Source organism: Xylocopa sonorina, chromosome 14 (genome assembly GCF_050948175.1).
Source record: "Xylocopa sonorina isolate GNS202 chromosome 14, iyXylSono1_principal, whole genome shotgun sequence".
NCBI classification, from domain to species: domain Eukaryota; kingdom Metazoa; phylum Arthropoda; class Insecta; order Hymenoptera; family Apidae; genus Xylocopa; species Xylocopa sonorina.
In genome coordinates, this window is record NC_135206.1 from 3,731,639 (window position 1) to 3,749,404 (window position 17,766).

At 41.4% G+C, this 17,766-nt stretch overlaps 2 protein-coding genes across 2 annotated transcripts; both read left to right on the top strand.

Moving 5' to 3' along the window:
- Window positions 1–1,506: 1,506 nt before the first annotated feature.
- On the top strand, window positions 1,507–4,857 carry LOC143430493 (monocarboxylate transporter 14). The gene is made up of 7 exons (XM_076906803.1): window positions 1,507–1,598; window positions 1,738–2,008; window positions 2,500–2,744; window positions 3,024–3,282; window positions 3,550–3,777; window positions 4,401–4,595; window positions 4,676–4,857. Exons 1-7 carry the CDS (start codon window positions 1,518–1,520, stop codon window positions 4,855–4,857), a joined length of 1,461 nt encoding a protein of 486 aa, XP_076762918.1. The 5' UTR covers window positions 1,507–1,517.
- A 2,627-nt stretch (window positions 4,858–7,484) lies between these two features.
- Window positions 7,485–10,208, top strand: Spz4 (Spaetzle domain-containing protein 4). Its single transcript, XM_076906736.1, has 6 exons — window positions 7,485–7,538; window positions 8,035–8,213; window positions 8,583–8,738; window positions 8,804–9,568; window positions 9,766–9,888; window positions 9,958–10,208. Exons 1-6 carry the CDS (start codon window positions 7,509–7,511, stop codon window positions 10,202–10,204), a joined length of 1,500 nt encoding a protein of 499 aa, XP_076762851.1. The 5' UTR covers window positions 7,485–7,508; the 3' UTR covers window positions 10,205–10,208.
- The last annotated feature ends 7,558 nt before the right edge of the window (window positions 10,209–17,766 follow it).

Genomic DNA, 17,766 nt, shown 5'->3' on the forward strand with positions numbered 1-17,766 from the left:
GAGATAATCGACTCTTTCGAGAAAGCATCTCAGCCAATTGAACCCTATTAAATGTCCCAGTTGAAGAAAATTTGTCACCTTATCGTTTTCACTTGAGCCATCCTTGCAGGGACCAGTTGTGGGGGTCATCAAACCATTATTAAACGATCTGTTAAAATAGGACACATCAGAGATGATAGTTGAAGTCGTTCAGTGAAATTTCAGATTGCTCTCGCGTTTTATCACTCCAGCTCGCTTCGAACGAGCAGAGGTTAATTCTAATTACTCGTAGTCGTGTCTGTAGTCGATTCGAAATTGGTAAACAGAGTTCTTACGCGTGTTACTTAATCAGTCACCCATTTAACCGTAGGTACACTGTTTATCTCGCGTAATTAAAGCTACAGCTGTTCTCGATCACTGGCAAAACGTATCGAACGAGCACATTTATCGATAACTGTTTCAATGACCTATTAACTATGTATTTATGCGAAAGCAGCGTGCACGCCACACAAATTTCTCGCGATCTCGTGAGCTAATTATCAGTCGATGGAAAGCACGAGTTTTTAAACGTTTTTGTCTGTTTTTAATGTTGTATAATAAATATTCTATTGTTAAAAGTGTATTTTAATGTGTACGTTATTTTTTTTTGCGGAAGTTGCAGTCGTAAAAATGAAGCGATAACGATTTTATCAGAATCGTGTCGTCGTTATTTATGAATAGCCATTTTATTACTGTTATCTATTATTTGCTTCTTTAGAATAATTTTATTTGTATCGAATGAGCTTGCTATTATTAAAAGGAGACTAATCGTTCATCTTGCAGGCAGCATCGAGGAACTCGCACTCCAAAACTGAAATGTAACCACTCAGGGACGTTTCCACTACTCGTTTATCAATCATAATTCACAGACGACGTCGACGTCGCACAAATTATTCCGTTTCTAATCAAGAGAACGCCTCGCGAATCAGCAGAGAAGCTGATGTCAAGGTTTAACCAGAGATAGAAGATAAAAGATCGGCAAGATACGCGCACCAAAAGTTAATCACTCGAACGAGAATCATATTTAATCAAAGAGAAGGAAAATAGTGAGTGACTCACTCGTATGTCGCATAAAATAATACAAAGTACGCTCACAAATTCGTGAACACGATTTATCACTGATTTTACCCCAAACAATTTAGCCCAGGAGCGCAAATATTAAAATAAAGGCCTCGATAAGATAAAGCTGGATCTCGGATTCGATAGAAATGGCACCAGCTGCTTTTCAGCCTCGTCACGTGGACGTCTGCTAATAATCAGCATAAAAAAAGAGAAAGGGGCTCCAATTATTAAATAAAGAACAACAATCGACCCTCGCACGTGTCTGCGCGAGCGTATTCAGACGTCTAACTAGTTGTCCCAGCCTACCAGCTATCTTATCGTCCGCTCGATCCCATCTTATATTTAGACGACACTTTGAGTTAGCAGTCTGGCATCGAAGGCAAGACGAAGGAGACAGAGGAGACGAGCTAACCAGGAACAGAAGCGAACCTCTGATCATGATCGACAAAACGCCACGTGGAGAGGAAGCTGACAGAGGCTGGGCATGGATAATCGTCGCTGGTGTGACAATCATCAACGTGAGTTTTCTGGCGTGCAAAAGAAAAATAGACACCCTCTATTTGGCCATGCTGAAGTCGCATTCATCTACTCGACGTAGCTTTCTGTAAATCGGCCAATTACACAGACACAAATTGGTAAATCGAAGTTCTGTTGCAGCTGGCGATACTGCCCATACAGCAGAGCTTTGGACTGATCTTCAGAGAGCGTTTCTTCTTGCTTGGCATCACAGCCACGCAGACGTCGTTCATTCTTCATCTGAACGGGACGATCACCTGCAGTTTGGGCCTGATAAGCGGGCCCATGATGAAGAGGTTGGCGTTTAGAACTGTGGCTTTTCTTGGTGGATTCACTGTGGCCATTGGCATCTGCGCCACTGCCTTCGCAGTCTCTCTGCCCACCATTATTATCACTTATTGCATTATCGTTGGTAAGTAATCCACTCGTTTATCTCTCCTTCATTTTTCTCTGTTACTCGAAAAAAGTGTCGACGAGTAATCAATTTTATTATCGCAATACCTCGAGAAGATCTATTATTAATTATCATTGAGCTAATGTTATGGAATATATTATTCAATTGATCTGAAACTTATCATCTGATATCTAATAATAATCTGCTGTTATTCAATTACATTTTTGACATACACGAACGAAGACTTCTACATGCTCGAGTCAGTTGAAGTTGGCTCGACAAGACTGATTTATTGAACCACACGCGATAAAAGATTAAACAGCTGATAAGGATGTGACAATAATACAACTTCGACGAAGCCAGGCAGTATCTTGACAGTAAACTTCAACCTAAATAGATTGCAACACGTGTTCACAAACAAGGAACACTTTCACGGATCCTGCAGTCTCCTGCTAAACTTAGAGTCTAATTAATTAAATAATTAACGAATGGTGCGTTCTTGTTCGCAGGTGTTGGACATGGAATCGTATTCCCAGCCACCAATCTAGCAATGAATACTTACTTTCGCAAAAGACGAAACATCGCCATGGGATTGTCTGTAACTCTGACTGGTCTTGGTCCAATTTTGATGCCTCTGTTAATTGCTAAACTATTGGAAGATTATGCTACGACAGGAACGCTGCTGATCCTTGCTAGCATTGCTATGCATTCGCTAGTTGGAGCGTCGCTTCTGAAACCATTTGAGGAAGACAGAGTGAGTTCAGAGGTGGCATTAGAAAGGGTAGTAATTTTTACTGTGAGAAGACACTGAAAAATCTGCATTTCTCAGCAATCGTTGCTTTGCAAATCAACGTATTATCGTTGCTGTCGTTGCTTGATCCTCGAATTTTTGTTAAAAGTAAATCAGCCAGCTTGGTCGACTTTTCATCTCCTCGATTCTCATCTCACATCCTTTCAGTGTCTTCTTAAAATCGCAGAAGTTATTTACAGACAGCAATGATTAACGTTCACCGACAGATTTGGTTTGCGACAGAAGACAAGCAGACCAAAGGACGCCATCGCGCCATCTTCCGCAGAATGCAATGGCGGCGATGCAGGGCAGAAAGCAAAGAACGAAAGTGACACTGAGAACGATATTGCTGATTGTCGATTGCTGGAGCCGCGACGACAGATGTCTAAATGCGAAGAAAATAAAGAAACAAGGGTTGAGAGGAAATCGATCTTCGCAAAGATCTCTGAGAACCTGGATCTTGCTCTTCTAAAGGACAGTCGTTACGTAGCAGTTATATTAGGTAAAGTTCATTTAAAAAATGAGAGTAACTCGAATCGAATCTGTCGATGGAACACATAGACGATCAATATTAGGTTTCGAGAGTGCATTGATCGATAAGAGAATCGATGTATCAGTTGGAGCATCGAGTAAGAAGAGATCGATAAGGACACTTGAGGTGGACGAACATGAAACGCTTTCTGTACGATCTAAAAATAATTGGAAGAAAGTGTAATTAGAAGAAAGAATTGGTATAAACAGTGTTTCTATCAGGTTTTGTTTGCGATAGGTATGGGAGTGTCGTTGGTAGCAGAGACGAACTTTAACGCGATGATTCCTTTCGTGTTGACCGAGCTGTCAGGACTCGAAAGGACCTCGATCGCTACTGTGATGTCTGTTCAAGCGGTCTCAGACATCGTTGGACGCCTCTGCGTCCCGTTTCTCGCGCAGAAAGCTGGATGGACGTCGAGGAACCTTTACGTATTGTCCTTGATCGGATCCACCCTTGGAAGGACCAGTACGTACAGCAACGTAAAATATTCGAAAACGAGAAATCGACCCCTTCACGGCGACCAATTTACGATCTGCTGGGTGTGTTGATTTCAGCTTTATGGTAATTCACGTGGTTCCAATTAATCTGGATACGATTGGACCTACTGGATCGTTCATCGACCAATTTCACCTTGTCTCGAGCGAATAATGTTTTATATTACACAAATGGATCGCTTTTGTAGTGAATAATCGCACAAAAATCTGTTTACATCCTGCGAAGTGTCCTCTTCTTCGCTAGTCCTGCTACTTGCAAGTGAATTCAGCCACAAAACGCTCAGTCAGACACTCTTCTCGAACTGACAAAGCGTTTAACTGAATCTACTCGAAGTTTACTCGCTCGAACAGTGTTTTTTCTGAAAATTAATTGCAATTGTTAATTTTTAAAATCTAAAATATACTTCGAACAATTACGAAAGCGATCCTCTTGCCACGAGACGATCTTCCACAACTGATTCGAAATTTCTTAGCTCAAACTTAGTAGTCGATCGCATATGGAGAGCTGTACATGTAAAAATGACTAATTACGCCCACATAGTTATTGTCAAGAGTTTGATGGACCAAAATTGAAGCTAATATCGTCAATTTCAGTATTGTCGACCTGGGGAAGTACTTACGCGGTGGTAATTGCCGTGTCGTTACTAATTGGCGTCGCGAAAGGGACGAAAGCTGTCTTCCAGACGTTGATCATTCCTGATTACGTGCCTCTCGAGAGACTGCCAGCTGCGTATGGAATGCAGATGGTTTGCAATGGTATACTGTCCATCGCCATTGGTCCGTTTATAGGTCTGTGCCTGCGTACAACAGTATTCTGTTTAATTTCCAGCAATTACAATCATTTCTTCCTCTTTTTACGTACATTTCAGGTCTGGTGCACGACTTAATGATGAGCTACGTGGTTGCCCTCCACTTCACTTCGGTTCTGAGCCTCTCTTGCGTTATCTTGTGGTACATAGGAGGTCTGTGGAGGTTTAGCGAGCCAAGTGCAAGCTCCAGTGGCAAAAGAAAAACTGACGAGGTGGAGAACGCTGTCGAGCAGGCTGCATAAGTATTGCGAGAATTATCTTCTTGTGAAAGTGTTCAAGCAGGTGACGAATACCTGAAATAGTATTAAATGGATATTAATGTAAATTTCTAAGGGAGTATAAATATAAGCCAAATCGACGAAACCAAAAAGGCAACGATTTAAATGGGTCCTATGTGTATTTAAGTGTAGTTTAAGGTTTGTTACTCTTGTGTAGTGATGGCGTTAAACGAAACTATTTTCGACTGATGTATGATATTGTTACACGTGCCTCCTTTGTATAATAAAATACTTTACAATTAAAAGAACACGTTTTAACTCGTTTCGAAGTCCAAGACCAACAGAAACGGGAGCACTGCATTTTATTTGGATGCGATGATTCCAGTAAAAGTTGATATTCCAGGAAATTCCAAGCCCTAGAGCGAGTGCTGCAACTATTTCGAGCAATCGTGGACTTGAAAAAAGGCTGAACGATTTCTAAAAAAAAAAACGAACGATCGTCAATGGTACGACATGTGCTCGCGCGACGAGCAGCTTTCTTTTCTGCTTCTAGGTGAAGATGCAAGAACCAGTATCTGCGTTCGCCGGCTGCGGCAAACTGGTATTTTGCCAACTAGTAATCGGGCGAAACGATGCTCCAATAATCCAATGCTATCCACGTAACGGAATGGCGGAGTATAATACGATTACCTCGAGGCGATCCGCGATTTTAAGACGTATCATTAAACGCGCGAGGAGAAGGCCACGGAGGGAGCGGAAGCGCGTGCAAAACGTTCGCATTCGAATCGCACGGAATATCCACGACCGTTTTATCGTCTATGCAAATCGCTCCACGATTTATTGTGCTAAATTTTCTGCTTAAACGTTGTCTGCGTGGACTCGAGACGGGTCAAGCAAGAGAAATGTTCAAGTAATTCTGTGCGCACGTTCAGCAGGATATTTGGAAATACATAAAGCGATATTGGCCCACTTGAGTATCGAAGAAAGTGGAGCAACTGTATTTTTCGAGGACTCGATTTTAAGTCAGTTCGATCGTAAATGATAGAATTTGCGACGAAGAAAATCGAAACCAAACGCGTGGCTGTTGGTTCGATCGTCCTCGCGCGTGTCTGCGCGCTGGTGACGAAAGCGCGGCACCTTTTGTCGCGTGTTTGGTGCATCCCAGAAAAGCAAGGAAATTCAGTGAAAGAGATTCCGAGTGACAGTGGTTTCGAGGTCAGTGGAACACGCGGAAAGTTTCGTGGGATGCGTTAAACGGCATTTACGATCAGAGTCCCCCTCCATCGTCACCCCCGCGATTTCTTTCTCTTTGAACAAATAAACGCGTCGACAGAAAAACGGCACAACCGCGAGATTAGTCCACTTTTACTATGGCGTTACTCAACAGGCTGTTACTTAACGTACAATAAGAACAATCGTAGCCAACAAACCTTTCAATCAGCTGTACATATCTATTATTAAAAACAGAATTCAGTTGACATTTAATAATTAAATAGACGCGACGTTTCAACTAAAATTAATCGTTAACAATCGCTAATCCATTTATCAACGTCTCTAATTACTCTAACGAACTGCCTCTCATCGAAGCGTTAATTACCAAACCCATCGCAGAAGTAAACATCCCAAGCCTCAGTCCAGTAGCAGAGCGAAGATTACACGCGCAATTGGCCAAGTAGGTAGGTAAAACTAAATAGTAGTCTGGTTCAAAACATCGTCAGCGAGCGAATCAGCGGCTAAAGTATAACTAATCGCATTCTTTTCCGGTCTATTACACAAGCGTCGTAAATTCCGCGCGACTGGAGGTCGACGTCAACATCGACGACGTCCAGGAGAACCGTGACGGCGAAGAACGACGAAAAATCGAAGCATCGAAGAGGAAACGCGCAGCCTGTGCAAAGAAAACAGTGGCGAGGAGGGAATCAGGGCCCAACGCGATCTGTACTTTCCTCGAACGGCGCGATCGCGGACCAAAAGCTGATGCTAAAGAGAAAGGACACGCGTCCGCGATTCATCGCGCGTGCGCGTGGTCGATGATGGACGAAAGAAAAAGCTGGCTGGTCCTCCGCAGCCTGATCTCGACGTCCGCTGGTTCAGGACGGCTGGCATTAGCCACCTTTCTCCTAATTGACCGCGAGGCTGGGTCCGTTGCGACTCGCAGAAGGCCCTGGCTACGTCACTGACGGAGGGGGGGGGCCCGTGACACACATCAATGGGCCGAAATCTAACGGTACCCGCCGCGGGTGACCTACTCTCGACTGTACGCGCGCTCTCTCTTCAACAGTTCGTCCCTCGTTCCTTCTCGCGCGTCCTCAACGGGCCCACCTTCTCTCCTCCTCGCGGCTCGACGGCTACGCCGCCGCCTCTTTCGGTTCTCGGTCAAGCGAGCGTCGAACGCGAGCGTCCCCGCTGCTCGCCGCCGCTACCTCGACTTTTACCAGGCCCGAAACCCTCCTCGAACTGGCGTCGCACGCGACGACGACTGATTACACGGGCCAGTAATGAAAGCGTCCTCATCGCGCGTGGTGGTGCTGTCATGTAGCCGCGAATCGACCACGACCACGACACCACTCGTCCTCTTCAACGCGCGGTCATCGAGTACGTCGTGCGAGCAGACAGTGTGTTACACGGTCGCTGGACCCGTCCAGCAGAGATTCCATTCCATTTAAACGCGAGTTATGAACGTGGTCGTGCATCTCGTTCTTCAGGTGAGCTGACTGCTTCGTTTCGTCTCTGACGGGAACTGGAGCGAGCTTGATTGTTGAGCGTTTTTATGGGTTTACTGGTGAGATTAAGGTTTTGAAGGGTTATCTGTTGTCGAGTGATCGTTGCAAGTGTTTAGGATTTATTCTGAGCATCTAGAGAGTATATAAAAATACTTAGCGTTTAATTGGAGCGATGGTTGTACGTATACTGCGAATTGAGAGGGACGTTGACCTGGACATCGTGAAAATCGGGTCCCAAGAGATCTGAAACATGCAAGTAAAGGTTTTACAGGAATGTAGAATCGTAGTTCTGGAATGGTTTAAAAAATTTGAACGCGTATCGCGTATTGTGGGTCATCGATGGTCAGAAATAAGAACTTTCACTGACACCAAGGTGTCGATTTTTTTTTCTGCAAGGTGGACGAAAGCGAAGTCCAAAGTGTCACGAATTTCTATCTTGCCTTCGTCTGGCGTGGAGTAAATACTTATCTTTGCACAGGTGATCGCATATCAGCTCGTAAGATGTCAAGGAGGTGGTGGACCAAGCACCTTCGGCTACGATGCGTCCTCAGCTTGCAGTAAACCGTTTTCACGTGCAGGTCGCGCACGGCTGGCGAACCTCCCCTGCGATTTTCGACGGCAAAACTGGTGCACCGTCGCTGGCAATGCTTATCCTTGGTGAGTTGGTGAACGACCTGAAGATATCGATTTTTAATTAACTAAATATCGTGATCGATCAACGTGAAATTTAGGGAGAGACTCGAGCAGCAACGTTTCTGAAAAACTGCTGTAAATAGAAAGCTGATTAATAGAACGCGCCTAGAAATGTTGTAGAGAGTTTCACTCTGTTATGATGTGAATTCTAAGCGAGGTATCGAATGCTTTCAGTTATTAAAATCGTACGTGACTGAAATGCGAGAGCGTCGAGGAAGCGACTTGTTGCTTTTACTTTTACTCTCGATAGTACTCAGCTCGATTTGAAGTCTCGTGGCTTCGAGGATACAAAAGACTCGTCTCTTGTTACAAAAAGCACTTTCTCAATTTCAGGCACGCGGTGCGTCGTTTCGTGCAGGAGAACCAAGGATTAATGAGACGCATGTACGGCGACGAGAGGCATCTCAACGTTTTACGAGCCGAGTTCGACAAGAACGACATCGAATTCAAGCACGACGACTACTACCACCATTTCTCAGACGACCACAGGTGAGTTTTTCAAAAAGAAACCCTCATTGCACCATCTTCACACGCAACTATCGCTAACTGTTTAGAAAAAACCAATACACGCACGATTACGAGTACTACGAGGCTGAGGATAGTTTAAGGATGAACAGCAACGAGTTCGAGGGGCGATCCTTCACCAGCAGGTCCTTCAACGACAACGCAGCGAAGCGCTTAAACAAATTCCCGAAACTAAGCGAATACACCAGGCCACACTTTCGACCAACAGAAAAGAGCACCACGTCGACGTCCACAGTGACAACCACGTCGTCAACGACCACCACCAGCAAAGAAACACCATCAACCATAACAACAACGACCATCTCGAGCACTCGTGAGTCCACCACAAAGTCCACCCCCTCGACAATTACTCCATCGAACGATACCAACGAAGGAAGAAAAGAGAACTCGACAGAAGAGATAACGACGCCCAGCGTCGCGAGCTCTTACGCAGCGAAGGAGCAGAATTTCAGCATCAACGAGATCCCAGAGCAGATCGACAGAATCGATGAGACAGTGGAGGATCGCGTGGCGGAGATTTCTGAGGCGAGCCTCGAGGATGCGACCACCGTGAACTCGCCAGGGGCGACGGATGTGCCAGTCGAGCTGGCGAACGCGGAGGATCTGTTCGCGACGCCCAAGGAGACGACTGTTCAAGCAGAAACGTCCAGCTCGAGCCAACAGGAGGAGTTCAGGCCACGGCCGGAATATCGACCCGCCAGCAAGCCGGAAGCAGCGACTATGGAAGGCCAGCTGTACCAGGACGTCGCCGCGAAAGATCAACAGGAACAACCGGTTCTGAAGCTGAGAGGAGTGTAAGTGTCGCTCGTTTTATTCGCGTTCGATTAGAAATTCAGGGTGTTTCACTTTTGTCTGACGCAGGTCTTGTTGGTCTCTCTTCCCTTGATTAATTAGAACGATAAATCGTTAGTCGAGATACCAGGCGATTAAAGCGTCCTCGATATTTACTGAGATAAATCTGGATTAATCTGTGTGCGTACATTAATTACAGCAATGCCTGTCCAGTGAAAGAGGAAGTAGTCGCGCCATTTTGGGCGAACAATACTAGAGGCGAGGTTCTGGCGCTTCTGAACTTGTATCCTTTTGAACAATACGTTCATTGGGAAAAATGCACGTGAGTATCGAAGCATATCCTTTTTATAAAAATAAAATGGACGTAGGTTGAACTCTTGTTTATTTAAAGGCACGAGAATCAGCAGATGTACTGTCGAGACGGATGCAAATGCGAGCAGCAGTACAGACTGCATCGACTGTTGGCGTACGACCCTAACAACGAGTGTCGAGGTATCTTCAGCGACTGGTTCAAGTTCCCAAGCTGCTGCGTCTGTCGCTGTTACAATCTGCCCCTCGAATTTCGAGTCACCTCTCGTTCTCCTCGCACTCAGAATCAAGAAATCAAAGTACAACCGCCCAGAGCTCGTTACACGTAAGCCAGAAGACATTAACGAGTGTTGCTCAGTCCCAAGCATCCTGTAAATAATCTCATCGACCTGGACAGTGACTCGTGGTTACAGAAAACGAGAGATCTAGCGAAGAGTCGCGAAACTCGCAAGATAAAGAGGTAGCCGCATGGTGCAACCGAAATTGAGACGATTTTAATCTGTTCTGAGTTAATTACCGTTTTCTTCGATCGATGACGTTGTCCACGGTTGCACCACGAACCTGATCTTGTGCCAATAGGATTCGATACGTGGTCCTGTGTGAAGAGAAGAACGTGCTGCCGTGGAATCTGAAAAAGAAAAATATATGAATGCGATGACGTTTGAAGATTCATGAAAATTTAATGGCTCCAGCCTAGTCAAGAACTTTAGTCTTCGTTGCTGTTTGGAGCAACGAAGACATTCTCTCGCGCAGATTCAATTTGCCATAACAAGTGTTAGTTTTATGCCACTCGAGCTATAGTTTGTACATATGGACAGTTTCTACAGATATCGCCACTCTAATTGCTTTACAATAAACTTGTGCCTCGACTATCGGTTCACATTTGTAATATATTTCGATCTCGAGAAGCTGCTCGAAAGTGAAGGCACTGTTTAATGTTTCAAGGTTTGCATGTCGAATTATTAATCATTGCAATCGTTAATGGACGCACTAAAAGCTAACATATTCAGTAAAAAAAAGTAATAATACCAGTTTATGGTTCGATATTATAGATAACACGCTAAAGTAATTTATTACTCTATGATATATAATTTGTTGCTAAGTTATCGCTAGAATATTTCCATTATTGTTTTGTACTTTACCCGTGTGTGTTCAGTGTTCCTCTTATTTGCACAGAAGTGACAATAAAAGTGATTAAAATTGTTACATGTTGGATCACAAGAAACGAATACTGAACGCAAAGTGGTAACATAAATATACGTACGTAGGAGTAACCATAATTTGTTAAACATTTGCTGCGTAAATGAATAAGGCTCGTGAACGACTCTGTATAAGCCATGTTTTTGGTCTGTCTATACTTAATGATTTCCGTCTAATTAATATCTATTTAATCACCGCGATTATTTATATTTACAATATGTAACAAACGTCGGTAATGGAACGGTATTTTTTTCAACGTTAAACCATATTTATCGTTAATATTGTTATATCTGTAATGTTGCTAGATATTTACAAGGATATGAATGTTTTATACCAAAAGAAATGGACGTAAAAACGCATTCTGTTCACTGATTTTATATACGCGATTACACATGTATCGATATTAATTTGTAACGAGAAATAAACGCATTAAAATCCAAACAGAATCATTGAAACCGTACGAAAGATCAGAATCAGAGTTTGAACATGGCTGTTGCGCTCTTTCTAGTTCCACAACTTGCCGCTAGGTCTCGCACGAGTGCAGCGGCAACATTCAAATTCAAAGCTCCGCTAAAGCCACGATTTCTAAATAAATTATTCGCATATCTGCACGTAATAATTGCAAGAATTTGCCAAAAATTATATAGAAACGAAATACAACTCTGAGACGAAGAACAATGCGAATCTACGTGCAGAGTTAAATCTCTCTTGCTCCAGTTCTGCTAGAAAGAGTAATTGGGGGTGATGCTATCTCGTTACAATCGATTTTATTTCCTTGCTTTCTTACATAAGAGAACTTGTACGTTTTACAAGAAAGAAGGCTTACAAACAATAACGAACGTCGATACGTTAATACTTCGCGGGCATTCGCGTGTTGTCGTAACAATCTTTCGACAGCAATAACGATGCACCCGTTATATATCGTACATAATAATCAATGTGTCACATATACATATATAATATTACAAAGATTGTATTATCCGTGTTGCGTTGCAAATATATGTATGTACATATCATATAGCCCCTATATATATATATACACACACATATCCAATATACGTATCTATACGTGTATAAAGAAGATGCTTATAAATAGAAGTATATTTATATATTTATATGTATATTTATAAATTATGGGCTAGGACATTTGGTATCAAAACCATTGCAAAATAAAGGGAGGGAATCGAATGGTACGACGAAACGTATCGAATTTTTCATGTTACTCGAAAAGAAACCTGACGAAACTGAACTTCACACTTTTCTCGAGACTAATTTAGCAATATCTAAGCTTCTACGAATTTTAAATTACCTTTATTAATCGTTAAACTTCGCAAGCATGTTTCTGAGCTAAGATTGCTTCTCGTTTTTGCAATTGTACTCGTATCGCGTTAATTTACAGTTCACAATTTGGCATTAGAGTCTATCGTATCTGATACGATCAGCTGCGTCAGCTGATTCGTCTACGAATTGAAAAATGAGTGACACTAGCTTACACTACGATGTGGTGCCTGCGATTGATAAGAAATTGTTTAAATTATTTTTCTCGACTGTTCAAGTGACGTTACAATATCTATTCGTACTCGGATTTGATGAACTATGGAGTCTGTTAAACAGTATGTTCAGGGCAGTCAACGCATGGCAGGAATAGACGCAGGAAGACGATGTTCTTTTCAAGGAAACTCTGTAAAACTGGACATTTGGATCACGCGTTACATACGTTCACGAAAGTTCCAGCTAGAACTTGAACTTCACTTCAAATCATTTAACTAAAGCTCTCCTATCTTGAGTCAAATCCTCTTAACGAGTCCTACGACATTTTCTACTTGTTAAACTAGCACAAGACGATTGAAACAATTCACAGAACGTTAAATTACTCTTTTAATCCCATGGTTACATTAGTTTTTTTACGAAATCATGCGACAATTTGTTTGAGAGAGTGAAAAATCTAAAGTTCAATACATTTCAGGGAACAGATCCTGCTCGATCGTTTCGCACTCGAGCAGATTGGCAACCCTGATTAACGTCGTACACCAATTGATATAAAAAATATTTGCATCTTAATGCGATCACAAGCTTTCGTGCCGGCTACGAGCGTCGATATACATTGATCACAGTTTCTCGAGTATCCTATCCGATTTGATCCTGATGGCGAACGAAAGGCGATTGCTACGGTATCGACGATTATTATGCACGCATTCACTGTTCAAAGCTGACGCATGGAAAGCACGCTGGTGGGAGAAATCGAATTCATCTAAGTCGTACAAGCGATACTTACGTAGGATTTTATACAAAATGTACATCACGCGACATTCAGTTAATCGATAGTAAGTTAATGGACGTCTTGATTACAACCTTCGGTGATTAAACGTTCCGAGAAACATTCAACTCGGTTAGAATTATCTCTGACAGTGTGTCTGGTTTTAGTTTGTTAGTCATTGCTCGCATTGGCAGGTAAACAACGTTACAACGCTCGACGAAGAGTAAAATAAGAGATGTACAACCGCTTCGTGTTTCACCTGCGACATAAGGACTCGATCTCGTCAATTAGCTCGCTGGACGACTGCTTGAAAAACAAGAAAACACTTGCTTATGCGCATAAACAATCGAGTTTATTGCTGACTATATGCAATGGTTTTAATTATAAATAATAAATAGACTAAGGAATAATAACTTAATAAGAACGATACTCGCGTTCGTGGAAGCATATGAAATAACCGCGTTACCGATCAAAATTAAAATGATTCCTCTAAACGACACGCTTAAAAATTAATACGAGAAATGATCTCTTTATACAATCCATAATACATTACGCACAGCATATGCTACACATGTATGTACAACACGCATTTATAAAACGTGATATTATGTCACTATAATATTATCTGAACAATATCGTTTAGTGCTGTCGCGTAGAATAATATTATACCAATATAATACAGTTTAACAAAAAGAGTTCCTTCGGTTTTTTTCATTCAACTCAAAGATTCACTTATGAACAATCATCACTTTTGTACAGAACGATTTTCTGGTTCCCACCGCGATGCGAACGGCTCGCCTGATCTTTCTCGCGCTTCCTGTGCTTCTCTCGCGTCGTAAATGTTTAACTTTCTCGCGAGAAAATTAAATAGATACTTGGCAGTGAATGCGTTTACAGAACGAAACGTTACAACCGTTCATCCTGATTCCTCATCGCTAAACGGAAGCTTCGACAACCTGTGGAGCGCGCAGTTATGGTTTCTAATCGCGAATCGATGAATCGTTGACACGCTTTTCTCAATTTTCTATGTCGATTAATTGATGGTCGATTGCCACGTAAATCAGTCTAGGTTTATATGCTCTTAGCTACTATGCAATTCCGTTTCAATAATGCACTCTGTGTAGAAACACAAGGATATGTTCATTAAAAAGAAAACTAGAAGTGTCGACTGTGTGATCTAGCTTTTTAGAAAACTGTGCTTGCCTCGAATTTACTAGAATCTAATGCACTCTAAATATCAGCTATTATTACTCGTTAAACAACCGTAGTTGGTACATTCAAAGGAGTAGCAACTTCCTTTGCGACTCTGACCGACAGACATTGTGCAAATAAAAAGAATTGAACGTCGAATTTTCTTCTTTACGTATGCTACGCTCTTCTGCAGTAGAAAAATGTTGATTTCATTGCTGATGAGGTAATATTCTGAGTCAGGCTGACGAGGAGAGACGAACAAGATGAGAGGCAAGAGGTCTTGCAGAATTCTGCTTGAAGAAGTGAAACAACTACCAGATATCGTTCGTTATTATGCCAAGAATCGAGATATGCGTGTGTCTATTAACAAAAGGTGCGTGTACGCGTATAAATATGGCGATTTCGAGCTGGTCGACATGAAACTTCGAGAACCAAACAGCCACGCATTCGCGAGAACGTTCAACTTCTCGTTTCTTCTTTCCTGACGCGCGATTCGAATAGCAAATTGGATTAACATTTACGTTCGTTAATGTTCTGTAAATACTGTATAAAAACATCAGGGAATTTTTGCTAGATTTTTAGCAAAAAATATTTTTAAAGAGATACTGCGAACGCAGAGTTCGATACGCTTTCGTAAATTGAGACTAAGTTCTTCTCAGCGATAACAAGGTGCTAATTAAGCAGATGATGCGATACGTGTGAATACAGAGCAGAAAAAGTAGCGAATGTGTGCTGGATTTCGATAGGGGCATACTGCGAGGGGAAAATTCATTATAGAAAATAGAATACTATTGAAGACTAGTCGCGATCGCTGTTTGAACGAATCGTAATCAGAAACGACGATCGTCTATGATCTGCATCACGTATTCTTCAAACCAAATCGCCAAAGCTCTGCTTCTCGCCTACGTAAATATATTCAATAATCGTCAGTAATTAATGCTTCTTCTCATTATCGTACACCCAACTGCTTGCAAGTGCATCACTCCCTTCTTTCTTCCCTCTTTCTCTCTCTCTCGAATGTATCGAATGATTCAGAACCACGTGCTTATGAAAAATATTAAAAGTGCGTAGTTAAATATATATATATCACATTTATATATATATATAAGTATTGCCCAAAATATGAATTCCGTACTATGTATGTATATGTATAATAGTTGTGTAAAAGGATTGTGAGATTGATATGTCATTGAAACAGTAGCATTATATGTACGTATCACAGTGCTGTGATTGAGAATAAATCGTAATACAAAGTTAATCTTTTCTCCCTCCTTCCTCGACACCGCCCTCTCCTTTTCATCCTCGTTTAATTTACTCTTCTGGCGTTTTCGCTTCGCCCTCGACCTATCCTAATTCATTTTTCTCTCCTCTCGATAGTGTAATTACATATGCTTCTTCTTCGCGATACAGCATTTAAAAACGCGTTGAGGGAGAAAACATAATCGCTGCGCAATTTCAATTGTCCATAAATGAATCTTACGCGTTATACAACCTTCTTATGTAAGGGTGAGAGTTTTGTTTTCTTCGTGGCAATCTGAGGGATTGCGAAACGAAATTTTCGAAAAGCACATATATTAGTTGCTCGAGGGATTTAAGAAGAACGACACGCGCCACTTTTACAATATACCGCACTTTGTGCTTGTTATTTTTCGATCACATCTTTTTTTTTTTTAAATATCGTATACTAAAGAAAATATATACACGCGTTAATCTTTAATTATTCTTTAGAATTAAGTGTTTTAATCGATTCCTTTACTGCAAATAATATCTCATATTTAATAGTTAGAACGATCAGCAGAGAAGAACAGAATTGATAAAATATCGTCGTCGAATAAATATAGTTAAGACTGTGATTTTAAATAAAAATTTACACACTTCACCCCACGCATGTATAACGTCCAAGATTCGTACATGTGTACAAATATATACAATATATACATATAGAATATATATGTACACACATATATGTATATATTATCGCATTCGTCCTACTTATTAAAAGAATAAGAATTAAATATCCTTTCCCGAAAAATATCTCGTTATATTAGTTAACTAGGTTGAATTCTTAATTTTAATCTCTAGATTGTCCGCAATCGCGTTTTAAAAGACCTATCTACCCTGGAATCGAAACGCAATTCCTTGTTTTAATAGAAGCTGCCAACTGTGTTCGGTGTTTTCCCTTGTTGATTCATACATTTTCTCCCTTCTTCCTTCATTTCGAGCCTTTTCTATCGCGAAATTCGTATCGATGACCCCGCAAATATATCAAATAGTATACATCTACGCTGTTTCGCATCAATCACACCGACGCCATCGACCAGGCGAATAAATTTAATCGTAATCCTTATGAATTAGCATAGTATCCCCTTAATTTTTGGTCTCACTTTGATAACTTACGCCTAAATATTGTCTCATTAGAAAACTAAATTTCTGTTTTACAAAAAAGCAACGGTTTAACATCAAATTCCTCTTGCTTGTCGCTCTTACTCGGATGTCTCTGTCGCGTTACAAATTTAAACGATCACCTTTTCACCTGTGACAATTACGGAAGTATACGCGAACCACATTGTTCTCTTAATTCTGAACAAAACACGCTCTCCCTCAATTTGATATTCGAGATACGTCGATATCATTCTTCTGGAATCGGAAAGGCTTTCCCTCGAATAGAAAAAGAAGATAATACGTTTAAGTATCGTAGCATCGATAGTGGATTTTTACGTCACACGTTTCTCAGAACCATTTAACGTATCCTTTGCTTTTCCTGATAGCATTCGCGATAGTTTCTATCTACGCTTAAATACTATAAACAACGTACAAAATTCCACCGTGTCTGCGAAAATGTCGGAAGAGCTAAGAGTGCGACCGAAGTTTCATTTTGAACGTTCAAACGTTATATCAACGATGGAGAAAATTGTAATCTTTCAATTTTAGAATGCAATTAGATATGTGTACTCAATTCTAAACGCGGATACGTAACGATACGTAACCGCGTATTAAATATATTTTCCGAAAATATAATTACTGCACCTTGCGAAGCGCCTGTAAACTCGACTGAAGAAACCTTGTAATAGTGTAAATTCATAAACTAATTCGAACTAGAGAAATAGAAAAGCAGCAACGCGATATCGTTATGTACCATTTTATATCGAGTTAGTTTATCTCACCGATATATACCGTTTGTTACCATTTTAGATATTTACAAACTCAGAGAATGGCAAAATTCTTGATCAATTCCATGCTCTC